The following is a 19,468-nucleotide window of genomic DNA, read 5'->3' as shown; positions in this document are numbered from 1 at the left end:
TGTAACTGTTTCAACCTGAGAAATCGAGCTTAGAGAAGTGCACTCTAGTAGTTACAAAGGTGTATGAGCATGTGTGTGTGTGTGTGTGTGTGTGTGTGTGTGTGTGCGCGTGCACGCGCACGCGCACATGTGTGTATTTGTGTATGGTCGTGTAACTCTCTAAAATCTCTCTCTACTTAAAGAAATGGGCTTAGATGTACAGCTTGAAATTTGGGTTAGCAAAAGGAAACATCCTCAGAAATGAGGGTTATTTGATATTAAAATGCTTTACAAAGAAAGCTTGTGTATGTCTTAAAAGGAAAAGTTGGATTGCCTTCAAGTTCTGTTATTTTATGATTCCCAGACTTTTAACTACCTGGGCTTTTACCTACCCAAAAGAGAAAAGATCAAATAGGCAAAAAGTTCACCTCTTCCTTGCTTTTTTATGAAGTAATTTTGTTCATGCAATAAATCTTTATGTGAATGACTAATGAATCAATGTTGAGTCAGGTCCCTGATTTGAAGACATAAACCAGAATAGTTTATGGCCTCAAGGATCTTTCAAACTAAAATGATTTTTTTACCATTAATAGTAGAAAAATTAGAAACTCCTGTGTAGAGACAGCTATCCACTAATTGTTACAACAAAGCGACTTTGAAGTAGTGGAGTTATTTATATATTTTTTTCTTTCAGGTCAAGCACAATTTAAAGTAGTAATCAAATCTCTTTCACCTAAAGAGTTAGTCCGGATTCATGTCCCAAAACCTTTGGACAGGAACGATGGAACATTTTTGATCAGGTATAGGATGTATGAATCTGCCAATGAAGGGCTGAAGATAGAGGTCCTTTATGGTGATGAACATGTTGCCCAGTCTCCCTATATTTTGAAAGGTAAGTGATTATTACATAATTTAGAACCTTATATGTAGATTTCATGCTTTTCAGAATGAGTTATGATGACCTTGAAGTCATATGGAACAAAGTAAAGCTCAATTTAACTTGAAATTTAAGGGAAGCTCAATTTAACTTGAAATTTTAAAGGAAAGACAAACTAAGTAACTTAAAGAGATATAAGTGATAATAATTATAAAAATTTACATATTTAGCTAGGTAGTTCCATTTCCAGTACTCTTCATTCTTCGCATAAGGTAAGTTGTGTCACCTTCATCAACCATTTATAACTCACTAGGAATTTATCAGCTAATTGGCCCAGAGTATATTGGGAGAGATCATGTGCTATACTAGATTGTCTAGCAGTGGTCGGCAAACTGCGGCTCGCCACATGCAGCTCTTTGGCCCCTTGAGTGTGGCTCTTCCACAAAATACCGACTTCTGCGCATAGGCCACAAAGTTTCAATCGCACTGTACGTGTGCGCCCGCACGTGGTATTTTGTGGAAGAGCCACACTCAAGGGGCCAAAGAGCCACATGTGGCTCGCGAGCCGCAGTTTGCCAATCATGGACTTAGGGGATTGCAAAAGGGAGACAGAAAATAGGAGCACAGGACTCTTACATAACTACTTTCACCACTGACATGTTTAGGGCAGATTTTTCCTGATAATCTTAGAATTCACCAAGAAGTCATCCCACGTTCACAACAGGGGCAGAAACAACTGCTTGCCTTGCGCTGGCTAATAAAGTGTGTGCTTTGCCTTCCCCAGGACCCATCTACCACGAGTACTGCGAGTGTCCAGAAGAGGATCCCCAGGCTTGGCAGGAAACTCTGTCTTGTCCAACCAAAGAACCACAGATTGCCAAAGATTTTGCTTCTTTTCCCAGCATTAATCTCCAGCAGATGCTAAATGAAGTTCCAAAAAGGTTCGGGGAAGAGAGAGGTGCCATTGTTCATTACACAATTCTCAATAACCACATCTACCGGAGACCTTTAGGGAAATACACAGACTTCAAAATGTTCTCAGATGAGATCTTGTTATCACTGGCCAGAAAGGTATGAGAATGAATTCATTGATTTTTTTAAAAACAGTATCATTTAAGTACTTAGTTGTAACATTTAAATGCTTAGGAGAATAATGGCAAAAGATAGAACTGGATTCCAGGCTTGGAAATGTGCACGTGAGGTGTCCACCTCCCGTGTGTCTGTAAGTTCTCCATGTCTATGGCTCTCCCTTTCCTTTAATATTTACAGGAAGTGGCTTCACCCTCCATCCCAAATAAGTAGGGCACAGGGTACTCCCAAGGTTTCTGTGAACTCTCAGACATTTGTAGCCTCAAGGCCACTGCCAGAAGTTCTCCGTTCCTACTGAATATTCCTTCCGTTCAGGTTTTACTTTCTGCAGCTGTTTTCTTCTTGTCACCTCAGAATGACTTGAATTTAGAACACAGCTTCCTTGCTGTACCCTAAACACCTCTGAAAGATACTGTGTATGGCACATTTTGTTGAAGGGTGGAGTAGCCGAGAAAGGTTATTTTGTACCCATACATAGTCAAATCAATCAATCAATCAATAAACAAAAGCCTTTAAAAATAGGTATCCCTGTACTTTCAGTCATCCACCTCCCACTCCAAATCCTCTATTTAGCCCTTCTTTTCCCATTTGTAATACTCTTAAGTAGAGTAATTCAAAGCGATTTTTGTCCTGTTTCCCTGACCATGTAGAGTAAGGGGTGAAGATGGGCAATTTGACGTTTCTCATCCAGAAAGACCATCGAGGTAGTTTTCTAAACCAAAAGCCAACTTTCTTGATATGAGTTGTATAATTTCCCAAGCACACTGAATGTGTGGCTGCAATCATTTCTGATTTTGACTAGCAGTTGCCTCCCCTCCCCCCACCAGTCCACAATATGAACATATGGGCAACTGATCCTGAAGGTGGTGCTTCCTTCCTGGGCTGCCACCAGCCCCCCTGCCCTATATTCCCCTATCTTGTATTCAGGTGGTTCTTAACTAGGAATACATTTGCCCTCAGAGAACATTTGACAATGTCTAGAGACATTTTTTGTTGTCACCACAGGAGGGTTACGACTAGCATCTGGTGGGTAGAGGCTAGGGGTGCTGCCAAACATCCTACAATGCACAGGACAGCACCACAGCAAATAATTACCCACAACTAAATGTCCATAGTGCTGACATTGAGAAACTCTGCTCTGTAGTGAGGACTCCTAATCTGGGCTTTATTAATGAGCTTATACATTACTAGTGCCCCGGTGCATGGGTTCATGCACATTGAAAGGAAATTAATTAGAAGGTGGCCAGCAGGGTAGGACTGGGCGAGACAGGCTGGACATGCCCTGGAGCCAACCTCCCGTGGTCCCTCCCCAGCTGGCCACACCTGGGGCGGTGCTGCAGCTCGAAGGGCGTCTGCGGAGTGAACGCGGGGTCCCTCTGGCACATAAGGTCCCTCAGCCTGGCTTGTGGGGATCAGGCCGAAACCAGCTCTCCGACATCCCCCAAGGGGTCCCAGATTGCGAGAGGGTGGTTCTCAGGTGACATATCCCAGAATTGGGCTCCCTCCTCTCTGGTTCCAGGGTGCCTCACCCGAGAACCTAAGTCACCGCAACTTGGCAGCTCCTGCGTTGAGTGTCTGCCCCCTGGTGGTCCTTGTGCATCATAGCTACTGGTCGGACGGTCGCTTAGCCTTTTATATATGTAGATATGAGAAAAGCAATAGGGTGAATAGTCACATCCCTTGACCTTCCGTTTTGTTCCAGGTTCTTTGCCCAGTGACTGGGGTGAAATCTAAGAGAAATGAGTCTCACCTCTGGTCTTAGAGCTCCTCTTTCTCATGGGACTTGTTTTTGTGATTTGGAAGTGAGGGTGGAATGTGAATACAAACAAATAATTGTACCACAACATGGCAGGCCTGAGAGAAAAGTAGGTACCAGGTTAAAATGCCTGGGAAGGGGAGTCATAGTGGAGGTAACATTAGCTCTGGATGAGAAAGGAAAGTGCCAAATGAATAAGTAGGAGAAGAACATTCCGGCCAAAGAGAATTACATATTAAAGTGGGTGGCATTTTCAGAGAGTGGCCAAAAGTTTACTGGCACATAAGCAGATAGAAGATAAGGCTCAAAGGTAATAATAGGACCTTGAGTTCTAGCCAGAGAGTTTAGACCTTGTCCTAAAGGCTTAAGCCTGGTAGTAACATTAACTTTGGTTTTAGAAATGTGGGCAGCAATGTGGAAAACATATTAGAGTGGAGAAGAGTCTAGCACCAGAACACCTAGGAAGTGAGCTATTACAACAATCTAGGCAAGAGATGATAAAGACCTAAACTAAGGCATTGACCGCGGAGGTGGAGATGGAGTAGCAGATTCCAGAATCAAAGGTAGAAGCGATAAAGAGAAGGAAAACAAGGGCTTGAGTCTAACTTTGTAGATTCTCACGTAGGCAGCTGCCAGAAAGAAAGCCACTCATTCATACCCATCTGTACAATTTCAACTTCTACACTACTGACCAATTTAAAATGTCACCCCTGAACAGAGATAGCTCACGCTTGATTAAGTGAATTGACTGTGTATTGTCCTCATCCTTGATTCTCTGATACCACTGATGACTAAGGCATTCTTTTCTCTTTTGCTGCTATTTTCAGATGTTTCATTTTATCAGAAATATTTAAGAAGGCCAAAGAACTACAACATTTAGTACCAAACATGAGGTCTTCTCAGCACTGATGTTTATATTTTTGTTTATTTAGGTCCTTCTCCCAGATTTAGAATTTTATATTAATCTTGGAGATTGGCCTTTGGAACATCGAAAAGTCAACGAAACGCCTGGCCCTTTACCTATCATTTCATGGTGTGGCTCTCTGGATTCACGAGATATTATCCTTCCGACGTATGACATCACTCACTCCACACTTGAAGCAATGAGGGGTGTTACAAATGATCTCCTCTCTATTCAGGGAAATACAGGTAAATTCAAGTTCTAAGAAAAAACTTAGATATAAAAAAAGGTGAAGGGGATATATTAGTCAAGGAGGGTATATGTATATATATTTAAATAACCATTTTTCTTATTTTCTAACCCAGGAAAAAGAGAAACAGCATTCTATATGCCAAAGAGGTTTCTTTAGGATTCTTCTAATCCAAAAATTAAAGATACATGAGCAGGGCTAGTGATGTGCACACCTCTCAGAGCTGAGTCTCTTTTGAGTTAGTCACTCTATTAGTCAGACTACTATTTGAACATATATATTTGGTAAAATTGTCACTGAATTCTGGCACCAACGTTTTTATATCGCTAGATGAAGTGAGAGATAATTTTGAAAAGTATAAAATGATATATATGAGAATATGATAGCAGTATCATTTGGATATTCTTACTTCCAACACTGTGTCTAAGAAATTCTCCCCTTTCCTCTTTCTGCTTCTCTTGATTCTTTAAAACCTGAATTCCTTTCCCATTTTTAATGGCCTTAGGTTTATGGCACAACACACCTTTTCATTACACTGAACTCTCTGAGTCGAAGAAAGCCTGCCTTCTCTTTATAGCCTCTTTCTGTTTACTGTGGATTGGTGGACTGATTTAATAGACAAGACCAGAGACGCCTTGTAAACTATCTAAAGATGATGTGAAAGGAAAACTGACCTACTTTTTATTTGATAACAGGGAATTTCTGAAAAGTGTGCTAACATAGTAATGAGTCTGATCCTCTCCAATTTCTGTGTCTTGTGATTTATCCCTTAGAACACTGACAGATGTTAATAATGACCTCTCTTTAGAATAATAGAAATATATTTACATTAAGTATTCCATAATATTTCCCTACTAGGAAAGAGAATATAAATATATATATACCTGTGTATATGTATACCTGTGTTTATATATATGTACTAGTATATGTACTAGTATATGTATATAGATACACATAATAGCATATTAGCAAAAGTCTTCCATGTATTCAGAAGTGCTGTGCTCATAATTCTGAGCAACCTAAGGATTAAAGATGCGTGGGTGTTACTTACATATTTTGTTCTGGTCACCTTGTCTACAGACAAAAGCTGGCTCATTTTGTACTATGAAGCACAGAAGATGGAAGAAGTGCCCTGTTCGGTGTTACTCAGTAGTTAGAGCATTAGCCTGCATGCCAAAGGGTCTTCGGTTCGATTCCCAGTCAAGGGCACTTACCTAGGTTGCAGGTCCGATTCCCAGCCCCAGTTAGGGCGAGTGTGGGAGGCAACCAATTGATCTGTCTCTCTCAAATCAGTGTTTCTCCCTCTCTCACTCTTCTCTCCCTCTCCTTACCTCCCTTCCACTCTCTCTAAAAAATCAATGGAAAAAATATCCTCAAGTAAGGATTAACAAAAACAAACAAAAAAGATGGAAGAAGCTAATGCCTTGGTGAACAGGCCAAATCGATGAATCTCTCTTTGCTTTGAACTTGGTCCAGTAATATTTTGTATATTTTCTAATGTTGCACAACAGAAACTCTAACATTTGAGTGAGCTCTCCCTAGCAGACAAAGAAATGAAATTAGAGCATTCTAATCCCATAATGTTTGAAAATAGCATTTCCTTTAGAACAGGGGTGGGGAACGTCCAGCCAGAGGGTGGTATTAAGGCCCACAAAATCATTTGGTCTGGCCCTGCCAAGGCATTAGGGGTGAGTTAATTAAATGTTTGACCAAATATAGCAGGCTCATTTTTAAGCTGATAATTTTGTATGGCCCTCAAATGATATTATACTAGCAAAATGGCCCTTGGCAGAAAAAAGGTTCCCCACCCCTGCTTTAGAAGACGTGGTGATGATAAAAGAGCTTTAACCTCATAGATGCCAATGTTAGATTAAAGATGATTACATTTACCACATAAAAGTTTTAATTTTTTTTTTTTTTTTTTTTTTATGGTCTCAACCTTCTAGGGCCTTCCTGGATCAATAAGACAGAGAAAGCTTTCTTCAGAGGTAGGGATAGCCGAGAGGAGCGGCTCCAGCTGGTGCAGCTGGCCAAGGAGAACCCACAGCTCCTAGATGCGGGAATCACGGGGTATTTCTTTTTCCAAGAGAAAGAGAAAGAGCTTGGAAAAGCTAAATTGATAGGTTTCTTTGATTTCTTTAAGGTATGCATTTAATTCTTCCTGGGTGGGTCTGAAGTGATAAATTTGGAAATAGCTGGGCTTGGGCCAATTTCTCCTGTCTTGTGAGCTGGCACACACTTGCTTAGCAGGCCTGGGAATTACAAAACTCCTGGTTTCCTGTTGTATGTCTACCAAACAACTCAGAACTTCACTTAATACTCAAAATATAGCACGAGGCTTAACCTGGAGTTTGGGTGCATTTCTTTGTGTGCTTTTTTTCAGTAAACTGGATATATAAATGTCTTCTACATAAATGGTCTCAAATGCCTTTGTAAGTGGAAAGAGTATAAATCCCATATTAGTAACATAGGAGCTAGAGTTGAGGTTAAGTCCTGCCTCTGCCGCTAACTGTGGGGCCTTCATGTCTTACTGCCTCTGTCCTGTGAACACGGGTGCTGCTGCCTCGCTCCTCAGGGCATTGTCCTGAGTTCAGAGGAGACAGAGATGTGAACAGTGTGACAAAACCTGACTGGCTAGTAAACTCCTTAGTATCGATTATTTAAGAAAAATTAATTACTAAATTTCTGAGTATATCCTGTTCATCTCGGTGTCATATAATTATGAGAACGAGGTATTTGGACTCAGAGAATAGAGGTTTATAAATTTCTCTGAATATTAGTTTTCTCACTTAAAAATATATATTTTTATTCATGTCAGAGAGGAAGGGAGAGGGAGAGGGAGATAGAAACATCAATGATGAGAGAGAATCATGGATTGACTGCCTCCTTCATGTTCCCTACTGGGGATTGAGCCTACAACCGGGCATGTGCCCTGACCTCTCTTTAGAATAATAAAAATAGAATATAAATATATGTATACCTGTGTATATGTATACCTGTGTGTGTGTGTGTGTGTGTATATATATATTAAATATATATATATTTATGTATATGTATATGTATATGTATATGTATATAGATACACATAACAGCATATTAGCAAAATTCTTCCATGTATTCAGAAGTGCTGTGCTCATAATTCTGAGCAAGCTAAGGATTAAAGATGTGTGAGTGTTACTTGGTTACATAGTTTGTTGAAACTTCATCAATTGGCTGCATCCTGCATGCCCCCTACTAAGGGATAGAGCCCACAACCCAGGCATGTGCCCTAACTGGGAATCTAACAGTGACCTCTTGGTTCCTGGATCAGTGTTAACCACTGAGCCACACCAGCTAGGTTATTGCCTTCCTTTTTCATGGGTATAAGAAAAAAAAAAGTATAAGAAAAATTTTAAATGGTTATCAATATTCAGTTTAGTAAATATAAAACCTTTGAGAATCGTTTTCCTACGTTGTTACAGAAATATGAATTCTCCATTATAGTTGAAGTAGGTATTCCTATTACCTAAAATTATTTAAGATTTTATCTTTAAATGCATTGTATTTCTTTTTTAAGAAAAATATATTTTTATTGATTTCTGAGAGAAAGGGAGAGCGATAGAAACATCAATGATGAGAGAGAAACTTCATCAGTTGGCTTCCTCCTGCATGCCCCCCACAGGGGATCGAGCCCACAACCCAGGCATGTGCCCTGACGGGGAATCAAACCGTGACCTCCTATCTCATAGGTCGACGCTCAACCACTGAGCCATGTCGGCTGGGCTGCATTGTATTTCTTAAAATTGACCCGCTAATATGGTGTTTATGATGTTAATACAGAGAAAATACGAGTTACAAAATAAAATATAAACCTGCTAAACAATAAAGTTAGGAAGTGGAAATGAATTCCTTTATGTGTAGTATTATAGTGTTGATGAGAAGCATAAGTGAAGCAAATGTTAAAATGTTTGTTTATGTTTGTTTTAACCTTTTAGTACAAGTATCAAGTGAATGTGGATGGGACCGTGGCTGCTTACAGATACCCGTATCTCATGCTGGGGGACAGTCTGGTTCTGAAGCAGGACTCCCCGTATTATGAACACTTTTACATGGCACTACAGCCCTGGAAACATTACGTGCCAATTAAAAGGAACCTTGCTGATTTACTAGAGAAAGTTAAATGGGCCAAGGTATACTTTCTGAATTTTAGTTTCTTTAAGCAATAACAAATGCACCAGAATTAGTTCCAGGAATTCCATGTTGTAACCTGGTCTTTTCTATCTGTAACTTGCATTTGGAGTATTTTTGCTTGTGTGTGTATATGCACAAATAGTGATTCCATGAGAAAGATATACATGTTCTATAAAACACTGGACTTCAAATATAAAAATCCTCAAAAATGTTGACAGAGGACATATCAAGTGATAATGATATTGGTTCTTCAGCTACTTCATGTTTATATATACATATACACAGGTATACATATACACAGGTATACATATATTTATATATACATATACACAGGTATACATATACACAGGTATACATATATTTATATTCTCTTTCCTAGTAGGGAAATATTATGGAAGAATTAATTTAAATATATTTCTATTATTCTAAAGAGAGGTCATACTTTAGTTCCAGGAATTCCTTCATGACACAATTTAATTTGACATATTTAGTCAAAAGAAATATTTTCTGAAGTTTTTATTCTCTTGAAGTAGCTGAAGAACCAATATCATTATCACTTGATATGCCCTCTGTCAACATTTTTGAGGATTTTTATACTTGAAGTCCAGTGTTTTATAGAATATATATATCGTTCTCATGGGATCACTATTTGTGCATATACACACACAAGCGAAAATACTCCAAATGCGAGTTACAGATAGAAAAGACCAGGTCACAGTGCTTTATGCACAAGAAGACATTTAAGTCAACATGGTGCTCTTTTCCCCCCTCAGTTAGAAAAAGGCCCAAGTTCATAATGAAGGCATGATATACAGCATCCAAGAATCACAAGTCTCCCATAAAATAAGAATTCTTTTTAAAAAGAAAAGTATTAAAAAGTGATTGTGTTTTATTATGAAACTATAAAAATGTACCCTTTTATTATAAGACTTTACTGTTTCTAAGAAGCAGTATTTGGTTAGGGAAATCACTGGGTGCCTGAGGCAGAATAATTATTGTGACCCTTTATAACGAGTCAGAATAACTTGCAAATGGCTTTTCCTATGGGCAGCATGGTAGAATATTAGCTATTTTCCCAAAATATAATTAGGCATGCTGACTATTCCTGCAACTAAAGGGACAGCCTGTGGGTACTGGTGACTAAATTTTTATTGCAACAGCAATATAGTCTTTCATTGGTAACATTTTATAAGAAATTTGGGACTCTGATTGCATATTTAAATGGCACTTTTAAGAGATGTTGTAACATGAAAACTGACTCATTCTATTCTAGCTTGTATTTTAATATCAAACAGAGAAGGCTAGAATGGGGGAACAGATGAGGAACCCTAAACTTCCTGGGTGCCTAGGAAAGTACCAAGGTAGTCACAATAGAAGCTGCATGTGGGTTTTTGCACTTTGTGGGGACGGGGGGAGCTGGTAGTGGGCCTGTGGAATAGGGTACAAACATGCATGATCATTTCCACGTAACAGAGATGTCTAGGAGAGCACTTTGTCCATTTCCATAGCCTTGTTCTTAGGTGATATTTTCATCACAATCCATCTCTCCCGTGCAGTGCATATCCAACCCCACACCTGTCCTCGCTCACACTCACTTTTAGCTTTGTGGCTCACCGGAGTCATTTTCATTCATTGTTTCTTTTTCAACCTTTCAGGAAAATGACGAAGAAGCCAAGAGGATTGCCAAAGAAGGGCAGTTGACTGCCAGGGACTTGCTACAGCCACACAGGATTTACTGCTACTATTACAGAGTACTGCAGGTCAGTGCAGAGTATCCATCCTGCGGGGTCATGCTTGGCCTGAATGCCTCACTCTGGGGGTGCTACTGAGATTGAGCTTGTGGACTCTGGTTAAGCCAAGGACCAGCCTAAAGGAGGAAGAGTACTAAGTCTCTTGGTAGCCAACATATTTTATCTCCACTCGGTATTACAAAAACAATGCTTACAGCCATACAAAAATAGATGGAACAGTCCTACTATCTTGCCAGTGCCTTTTTTCTTTCTTTCTTTTTTCTTTTTTACTAAATGCCTTAAGGGATTCATCATCTAGAAAACTGGAGTAGAGGTCAGTAACATCTCTTCCCACTCGAAATGCCCACCTCTTTGTTCTTCCTGCTACTTACGAGTCCTGCTTTTGCTATCATAGTATAGGATAGAAAGCAAATATTTAGCTTCCTACATAAAACAAACAAATGAAAAATACTTATAATAGTACTAATACCTTAGAGCTAAATAACGAAGTACTGTACAAATGTTTATTGGGAATCCACGGATTAGTTCTTGTGTAACTACCTTTACTCATTAAAATCTAGCCAGGGAGAAAAAAAAATAAGAACATATGTTCTTGTTTTGAACCTAAACTTATTTTTCCTGTGAGCAGAAAAAAAATAAGTTTCCTCAGATGCTTGTTGATACCAACCTCTCACAGAAAAATTTAAATGATGAATTACACCGTTTACCAGAAACAACCTTTCCCTTAGATGAGCTCTGTTCCCTCTGCTGGGCTGGTAGGCGTTTCCCTCCCTACAACATTAATTAGGCTCATGTGTTCATGTCAGTATTTTGTTGGGTTTGGCCTTGACAAGGAGTGTCCAGCTCAATGTATTTGAAACCACTGAACTGAAATATCCAATTTTTAGGAATATTTGTCAGTGGCCAAAGGGGAGGGACATTTCACAGGCCTGTCACCATTTACCATACCTAGAGTGCATGACTACAGGCCTAAAGGAGAGATAGGAGAGAGCCCCAACTTTATTTTGAGATGCTTACCATCTGATTTGAATATTCAGTAAAGTTAATTACTCATTGACGCGCGGAGGATAAATGCTAACTGGTGCTGTTGTTTCCAGAACACTTGGCTTGACATCCTTGTTGTAGAGGCTTCCTACCTACACATAAAATTGTGGATTAGGGTTCCTTGTTAGGTTATGAGATATCACACTAGTACCTACAACAACTAAAGTGAAAAATGTAACATCAGACCTTTGGTTTGCAGCCACTAGAAGTGACAGCACGATTGGGAAGGAGTAAGGGGAATGAAGTGTGGACTAATCTTTTTGTTGCCTTTAAAACCACAATTCAGAATTATGCTGAGCGCCAGTCCAGCAAACCCGAAATACGTGATGGAATGGAACTTGTTCCTCAGCCGGATGATAACACATCCATCTGCCAGTGCCAGGGGAAGAGACCTTCAAGAGAAGAACTTTAAGTCAGCCCGGATTTACACTCCTTTGTAGGCCGGCTGCATCTTCAATGGAAGCATCCAGACAGAATCTAAGCTACGAAGAACACAGCTTGCCAAAATACAAATCACTCTCTAGGGAATGTATCTACATCATATTTATTGGTTTGGTTTTTTTATTCATTGTTTGCTTTCGCTCTTCCATTTCCAGTTATGAAGAAAAAATATTTGGGCAGGGTTGTTTTTTCACCCCCCTACCACACAATTTCTCCTTCTACAAGCTGCTTTTGACATTCAGTAACAGTTAGCTTCCTCTGGGAAAAATCTGATAAGAATAAGGAAGAAGAAGATGACTCTGTTATGAATGGTAGCTGGGATTCTATGATGGGGAATATTTTTTAAAAGCTCACACATAGCTTTTTAGCTGAGTTTTACCTACACCTGAAATAAAAATAAGGAGAAAGTGCCTTAAGCTAGTAGTTTCCAATCTATCACAGTTATTAAAATAGATGAACGCCCCCGACGGGACCATTCATTATCTATATACTAGAGGCCCGGTGCACAAGATTTGTGCACTGGATGGGGGTGGGGGGTTCCTCAGCCCGGCCTGCACCCTCTCGCAGCCTGGGAGCCCTCGACGGGTGTTCGACTGCCAGCTTAGCACAGCCACAGAGGTGGGAGAGGCTCCCGCACTCACCATCCATGAGCACAGCTCAGAGCTTCTGGCTGAGCAGCACTCCACCTGTGGGAGCGCACTGACCATCAGGGGGCAGCTCCTGCCTTGAGCATCGGCCCCCTGGTGGTCACTGCGCATCATAGCAACCAGTTGTTCCTCCATTCAGTTGATTTGCATATTAGCCTTTTATTATATAGGATTGAATAAAGGTAACTGCAGTCAGGTGGGGATCTGTAATTCTTTTTAATATTTTAAAGGGATACTTGAAAACCTCTGCAACAAACTGCAGGAAGCCTGGTATCTTGGGATTGACTAATAGCTAACCACAAAGGCAAGCATCCTCACTGCACCCCTCCTCCATTTCACTGGGTTGCATTGCCAAGATTAAACAAATGGAAATTTCCTCTGCCTTTAGGGTCCAAACTTAAGACTTACAGCCCAGAAGTTCGATGCACATTCCTTGTAATACCAGTTCAAGGCTGAGTTACCTGAAGAACCACACTCCAAAAAAACAAGAACTATCCACACTCCCAATCTTAAAATACTGACTCCCCTAATTGAAATATTAACTTAATCTGGAAAACAGTGTAACCACTTAAAAGTAGTCATATCTATTCTTTTTTGAAAAACAATAAGAATTTTTCTTAACTAGATAAGAGCAAAATCACATTTAGGAACAATGTAATCAAAGCCAAGTATCCATGGAAAACCCTAAAACCCAAGTTTTCCAAATGCAGAAGTGCACAGCATAAAATAAAGGGCAAGCTGTAGTTAGACCAGATCTTAATGAATCTATGTCATTGATATATGATACATGGAGTTTGGACTCGTCAAAGCTGAGATTATAGAAAGTTTGCCCTCCCTCATATCTCCCTGTCCTCCAAACCCAGGTCCTTTTTTTTTTTTTAAAAAAAAAAAAAAGGTATTTTATTGATTTTTTACAGAGAGGAAGGGAGAGGAATAGAGAGTTAGAAACATTGATGAGAAAGAAACATCAATCAGCCGCCTCCTGCACACCTCCTACTGAGGATGTGCCCGCAACTAAGGTACATGCCCTTGACTGGAATCGAACCTGGGACCTTTCAGTCCGCAGGCCGATGCTCTATCCACTGAGCCAAACCGTTAAGCCAACTGTTAGGGCAACCCAGGTCTTTTTTGATGGCTAATGATATTTTGTTAGAGACATCTTAAATTTTTAAAATTTATATCACCTGCCGCCAAACAGTTAAAATTGAGTTGAGATAAGCCAGGCAGCTTCTGGCTGTGGAACAACAAGGATGTGCTTAAGAAATTAAGTGGAGCCCCTCGAAAAATTCCACTGGAAGGGAGCAGCCTTCATAAATAATCCTCCATCATACCAACTCAGTCGTGGCTTTAAAATGAGTGAGTTTAGATGGCTTCCTGGTTTGTTGACATGAATATACTTTGGTAAAAATGGGATTACTAAAACCATGATTTTTTTCCTTCTTAGTTCAGACATTACCCATGATTTCCATTAGTCATTTTTAATACTTCGGTTTTCATGAAAAATACCTGATCTTTAAAAGGAGGAGAGGGATGTAAGGATATACAAGTGAATATAATAACTGCATTTGTCTAAATATCAACATTTGTTGCAGTCTTGTTTTTATTAATAAAATGTTGGAAACATCTTAAATAGCCATCATTAGGGAATTGGCTACATAGATATTGATACATAAAGGAATACAGTACAAGCAAGAATAAAGTAGCTCTAAATGCACTATTATGAAAGATTTCCATAACAGTGTTCAGGGGTGGGGGGAAAAGCAAGTTTTTTCAGAACAACATGTATAATGCGAAACCATTTATGTAAAAAACAAAAATATATCCATGTGGTTGAAAGTTTGAAAGGATATTCACCAATATCTGAAGAGGGGATGAAGAAAGGGAATTTTTGCTTTATACCTGTGTGAGATAGTTAAAATGTTTTTACTATAAGTGTGAATCAGACTATAAAATAAATAAAAATGCAAACCTAGCAAAAGACAATAAATGCACAAAAGATATACCTAGGAAAAATGGGTATTTATATTTTCTATTATGCTGTTTTTAAATCTATGTTTAGAATGTTATATCATGGGACATATTATATATACTTTTTTAATAAAGTACATTTTGTAAATAAAATTTTGAAAATTATAATTTTTTAAAACGAGATTATATCTCCTTAGTTGGGACTACATCAAAATAAGAAGCTTCTGCACAGCAAAACAAACCATCAGCAAAACAAAAAGGGAGCCCACTATATGGGAGAACATATTTGGCAATGATACATCTGATAAAGGGTTAATATCCAAAATATATAAGGAACTCATAGAACTTAACAAAAGGAAGACAAACAATCCAATTAACAAATGGGCAAAGGACCTAAATAGACACTTCTCCAAAGAGGACATACAGATGGCCAAGAGACATATGAAAACATGCTCAAAGTCACTGATAACCAGAGAGATGCAAATTCAAATGACAATGAGGTATCATCTTAGACCTGTCAACGGCTACCATCAACAAATCAACAAATGACAAGTGCTGGCAAAGATGTGGAGAAAGGGAACCCTAGTACACTGCTGGTGGGAATGCAGACTGGTGCAGCCACTATGGAAGACAGCATGGAGTTTCCTCAAAAAATTAAATATGGAACTGCCATTTGACCCAGTGATCCCAATTCTAGAATTATATCCTAAGAAACCCAAAACAGCAATCAGAAAGAATGAATGCACCTCTATGTTCATAGCAGCACAATTTATAATAGCTAAGATCTGGAAACTGCCCCAGTGCCCATCAGTAGATGAGTGGATAAAAAAGCTATGGTACATTTATACCATGGAATATTATGCAGCAGTAAAAAAGAAGAATCTCTTACCCTGTAAGATAGCATGGAGGGACCTGGAGAGTATTATGCTAAGTGAAATAAGTCACTTAGAGAAAGACAAGTATCACATGATCTCACACATATGTTGAATCTAAGTAACAAAATAAACTGATGAACGGAGTGGATCCAGAGACATGGAAGCATGGAACAGAGTGAGGAATCTGAGAGGGAAGGCGGGGGGAGGATGGAAATAATCAACCAAGAACCTTGTATGCATATATGCATGGCCCATGGCCACAGACAAAGGAGCCATGAGGGTCTGGAGCAGGGCGAGGGGCTGGAGGCAGTCAATGAGGGGAAAAGGGGGACATATGTAATACATTCAACAATAAAGAATTTTTTTTTAAAGAGGTACTATCTGGCAAAAATCCCAATGAGATTGAAAGAAAGAAAAAAAGAAAGAAAGATACTTTTAAAGAACTGAAAAAAATGTTTACATGTATTAGAGCAATTAAAAGAAATCTGAGCCTATTACTAAGAAATTACTGAATTCCTCTGGATCAAATTAGAGGCAAAATAATATATGCTTGAATTGTAACTATTATAATTATTTCTACAGTAATTCAGATAGCTATGTCCTTAAAAATACGTAGGGATTATTTTATTTTATCTTGAATTTTAGAGGACATTTATTAAATCTGGGGACAGTGAAATAAGGAAGGGCCTAGGAAAACAGGAGAGGGATTAGGTGGGGAAATGAGGCTAGGCTTGGCTGCTTTGTCTCATTAAGAAGTCAGAGAAGGCCGAAACCGGTTTGGCTCAGTGGATAGAGCGTCGGCCTGCGGACTGAAAGGTCCCAGGTTCGATTCCGGTCAAGGGCATGTACCTTGGTTGCGGGCACATCCCCAGTGGGGGGTGTGCAGGAGGCAGCTGGTCGATGTTTCTCTCTCATTGACGTTTCTGACTCTCTATCCCTCTCCCTTCCTCTCTGTAAAAAATCAATAAAATATATTTAAAAAAAAAAAAAAAAAGAAGTCAGAGAAGGACACATATGTAATACCCTTTGTAATACTTTAAGCAAAAAAAAAAGTCAGAGAGCCGGACCTGGGTGGCTCAATGGTTGAGCATTGACCTATGAACCAGGAGGTCATGGTTGGATTCCCGGTCAGGGCACATGCCCGGGTTGCAGGTTCTATCCCCCCGTGGGATGCAGCCGATCAATGATTCTCTCTCATTATTGATGTTTCTATATCTCTCTCCCTCTCCTTTCACCTCTGAAATCAATATGAGGAGGAAACTGGTCTTGCAAGGCGGGTCAGGCCATAGAAACTGTGAACAATGCACTGCCCTGGGGGGAGGGGGGGCTGAGGGGGAGAGGGTTGCTATGCTGGTGCTAGGACAGGCCATCGGATGTGGCCTGAGACCTGGGGGCCTTCCTGCAGGGCCACGAAGGGGGCAGGGGGCATATCTGCAAGACAAAGACCCCAGGAGACTATATACAGACAGGCTCTCTGTGTGTTTCTTCACTCTGATTTGGAAATTATTCCCGGAGTCCACTAGTGTTAATAAACGGGGTCCCTCCCTTTCTCCAGGAAGCGTGCTTGGTATTTCTTTGGTCTTCTGTAACAAATATATATATATGAATAAGTCAGAGAAAGGGGGGCCTTGGGGACAGGTTCAGGAGGTTTGCCCAGGACTAACTGCCACTGCCCATTGCTGCTCTGGTTGCAAGTCTCCTGGGTCCCTTAGAGTTTAGGAGATGCATGCCTGTGTGGGCAAAAGAGGGGGAGGGGCAGGAAAAGGCACTGGCATTGCTCCCAGGAGGGAGAGCACACCTGCAGGGCTTATTTTATTTTTTAAAATTTTTATTGTTGAAAGTATTACATATGTTCCCCTTTCTCCCCCATTGGCTCCCTCCAATCTGCCCCTGCCCCCCCGTGCAGGATTTATTTTAAAAGTAACATATAAACAAGGCAATGACCCTTAAATGTGTTTTTCTATTTCATTTTTTTACATTTAAAAATATTTTTTCTCAATTATTTACTAGCTTAGTTTTGTAGTTTTCTAATTTTAATTTTAAAAAATTTGGTAAAATATACATAAGTTTACCATTTTAACCATATTTAAGAATACAATTCATAACATAAGTACATTCAACAATGTTGTGCAGTTTTGTAGTTTTGAATAAATTCAAATTTAAACATAGTTTCTACAAGATTAAAAAATTAAGTACAAGTATACATAATGCTTCCATGATTATATTTTTACATATAACATACATAGCTCCTGTATGCTAATGCATCAAGGTAACCACATGGAAGGGAACTACAGCTCACCCCTCCTGCTTATTATGATTGTGAGAATGATTTTAAAGAACTCTGGAAGCTCAATGAATCACTGAATTAGCCTACAGGGAATTTCTTCAGCACACATGTTATCATATAGGAAATGTTCTCTTCCAGTGTTTTCCCCCCACAAATCATCTTTCTTACAAAATAATTGTATTACATGCAGGAGCACAGGAAGGAAATACCAGAGCTGGGCAGTTTCTAAACAGGAGTATTTTACATTGCAATAATCATTGGCAAACTAAAGCATTGCCCAAGTGTGAGACATTTAGATTTCAAGCAACTCAAACTTGCTTTAGATGTGCGGTATTTGTATCATTTAAGATTGTCTGAAAATTCATTTACGAGGTCACCTGTTTTCACTTAAAAACTGTTTTAACCAGCTCAAGAGCTTCCATTCAGAAGTAGCATTGGACTGCGGTCGGGTGTCACTTACTCTTTGATCCTGGGCAAGACCTGTCAAATCACTGGAAAGATCCGTTTTCTTATTTGCAAATGAATCAATTAATTAAATAGAAAAGGTTTCACTGTGTATCTCCAACATCTTTAAAATCCTGGTTGAAGTGACCGGAATTTATAACATACTGAGTCCAATTTCGCAGAAAATCACTTTGGTTTTTCTCCTAAAAGCCGTGGCCTGAAAGCCACTGACTGTGGCCTTGAGGGCTTCTAACAGCTCCAACCCCCCTCACGTTCTACGGCTTCGGATTCCAGGAACGCGCGGGTGGAGGAAACAGAAGAGCGAGGGGCCGGGCCGGGAGAGCCGGGGGCGGGGGCGGGGGCCGGGAGGCGGGGCCAAGAGGAGAGACGGACGGGAACTAGGACGTCACTTCCGTCTGCGCAGTTACCCAGGGCAGAAGCCAAGCCCCGAAGCCAAGCCCCGAAGCCGAGCCCAGGCCAGCGGCGATTGGCAGGTGAAGGGAATGGTGTCCCCGCCCTCTCAGCCGCGCCTCCCCGCCTTTTTGGAGACAGGTTCCACCTTCGTCTCCGAGCCCTACAGGCCCCGAGCTGTCGAGGCCCGTGCTGTGTCCGGCGCCTGGTGGACGTTCCGTTTCTCTGTAGCGCCCACTAGGTCCCCAGCCTCCGAGCCCGCGACCCGCCCCTCCCGCTTCCTCCGCCCGCCCGACCGCAGCTCCGCACCCCGCGCCTCTGCGGCGATGCCGCGCCTCCACCTTCGGGCCGAGGGGGAAACACTCGCTGACCAACCTCACATGGTTCCGAGACTTCTTCCTGTTTGACCCCTGAAATGGTTTTTCGCTTTTCCATTCAGTTATTTAGAGATGGAAAGGGAAAGGCGTTTTTCAGGAGGAGTTTAGTAGATGTTTTCCTTCGCCTGCCGTTGGCATAGGATCACAGGAAAGAAGGAGAAGCGGAACTGCCAGGCCGGTGAAGAGCACGGAACTTGATTC

The 19,468-nt window shown here is 40.4% G+C and overlaps 2 protein-coding genes and 1 long non-coding RNA gene across 4 annotated transcripts in view; 2 read left to right on the top strand and 1 right to left on the bottom strand.

Annotated features, from left to right (window-relative positions):
• Positions 1-15,026, top strand: part of POGLUT3 (protein O-glucosyltransferase 3) — a 24,268-nt gene extending 9,242 nt beyond the window's left edge. Inside the window, exons 2-8 of the mRNA XM_036324512.1 lie at positions 674-871; positions 1,641-1,927; positions 4,634-4,850; positions 6,799-6,995; positions 8,827-9,021; positions 10,678-10,782; positions 12,104-15,026. Coding sequence (XP_036180405.1) covers positions 674-871; positions 1,641-1,927; positions 4,634-4,850; positions 6,799-6,995; positions 8,827-9,021; positions 10,678-10,782; positions 12,104-12,229 — 1,325 coding nt within the window. The 3' untranslated portion in view covers positions 12,230-15,026. The remainder of the gene's footprint in view (positions 1-673; positions 872-1,640; positions 1,928-4,633; positions 4,851-6,798; positions 6,996-8,826; positions 9,022-10,677; positions 10,783-12,103) is intronic.
• LOC118664423 overlaps positions 1-19,468 on the bottom strand; it is a 22,195-nt gene extending 2,727 nt beyond the window's left edge. The window contains exons 1-2 of one of the 2 annotated variants that reach the window (XR_004970317.1): positions 19,266-19,468; positions 11,791-11,909 (exon numbers count right to left, since the gene is read on the bottom strand). This is a non-coding gene — a long non-coding RNA (uncharacterized LOC118664423). Of the gene's footprint in view, positions 1-11,790; positions 11,910-18,495; positions 18,820-19,265 lie in introns of those variants that run through there. The other variant, XR_004970316.1, reaches the window with a different exon arrangement.
• CUNH11orf65 (chromosome unknown C11orf65 homolog) overlaps positions 18,814-19,468 on the top strand; it is a 76,074-nt gene continuing 75,419 nt past the window's right edge. Inside the window, exon 1 of the mRNA XM_036324513.1 lies at positions 18,814-18,973. The gene's annotated coding sequence lies outside the window, so the exon portion shown is untranslated. The remainder of the gene's footprint in view (positions 18,974-19,468) is intronic.

Source organism: Myotis myotis, unplaced genomic scaffold (genome assembly GCF_014108235.1).
Source record: "Myotis myotis isolate mMyoMyo1 unplaced genomic scaffold, mMyoMyo1.p scaffold_m19_p_10, whole genome shotgun sequence".
NCBI classification, from domain to species: domain Eukaryota; kingdom Metazoa; phylum Chordata; class Mammalia; order Chiroptera; family Vespertilionidae; genus Myotis; species Myotis myotis.
Note: the sequence above shows the minus strand (reverse complement) of the source record. Positions and strands in the feature narration are given on the sequence as shown.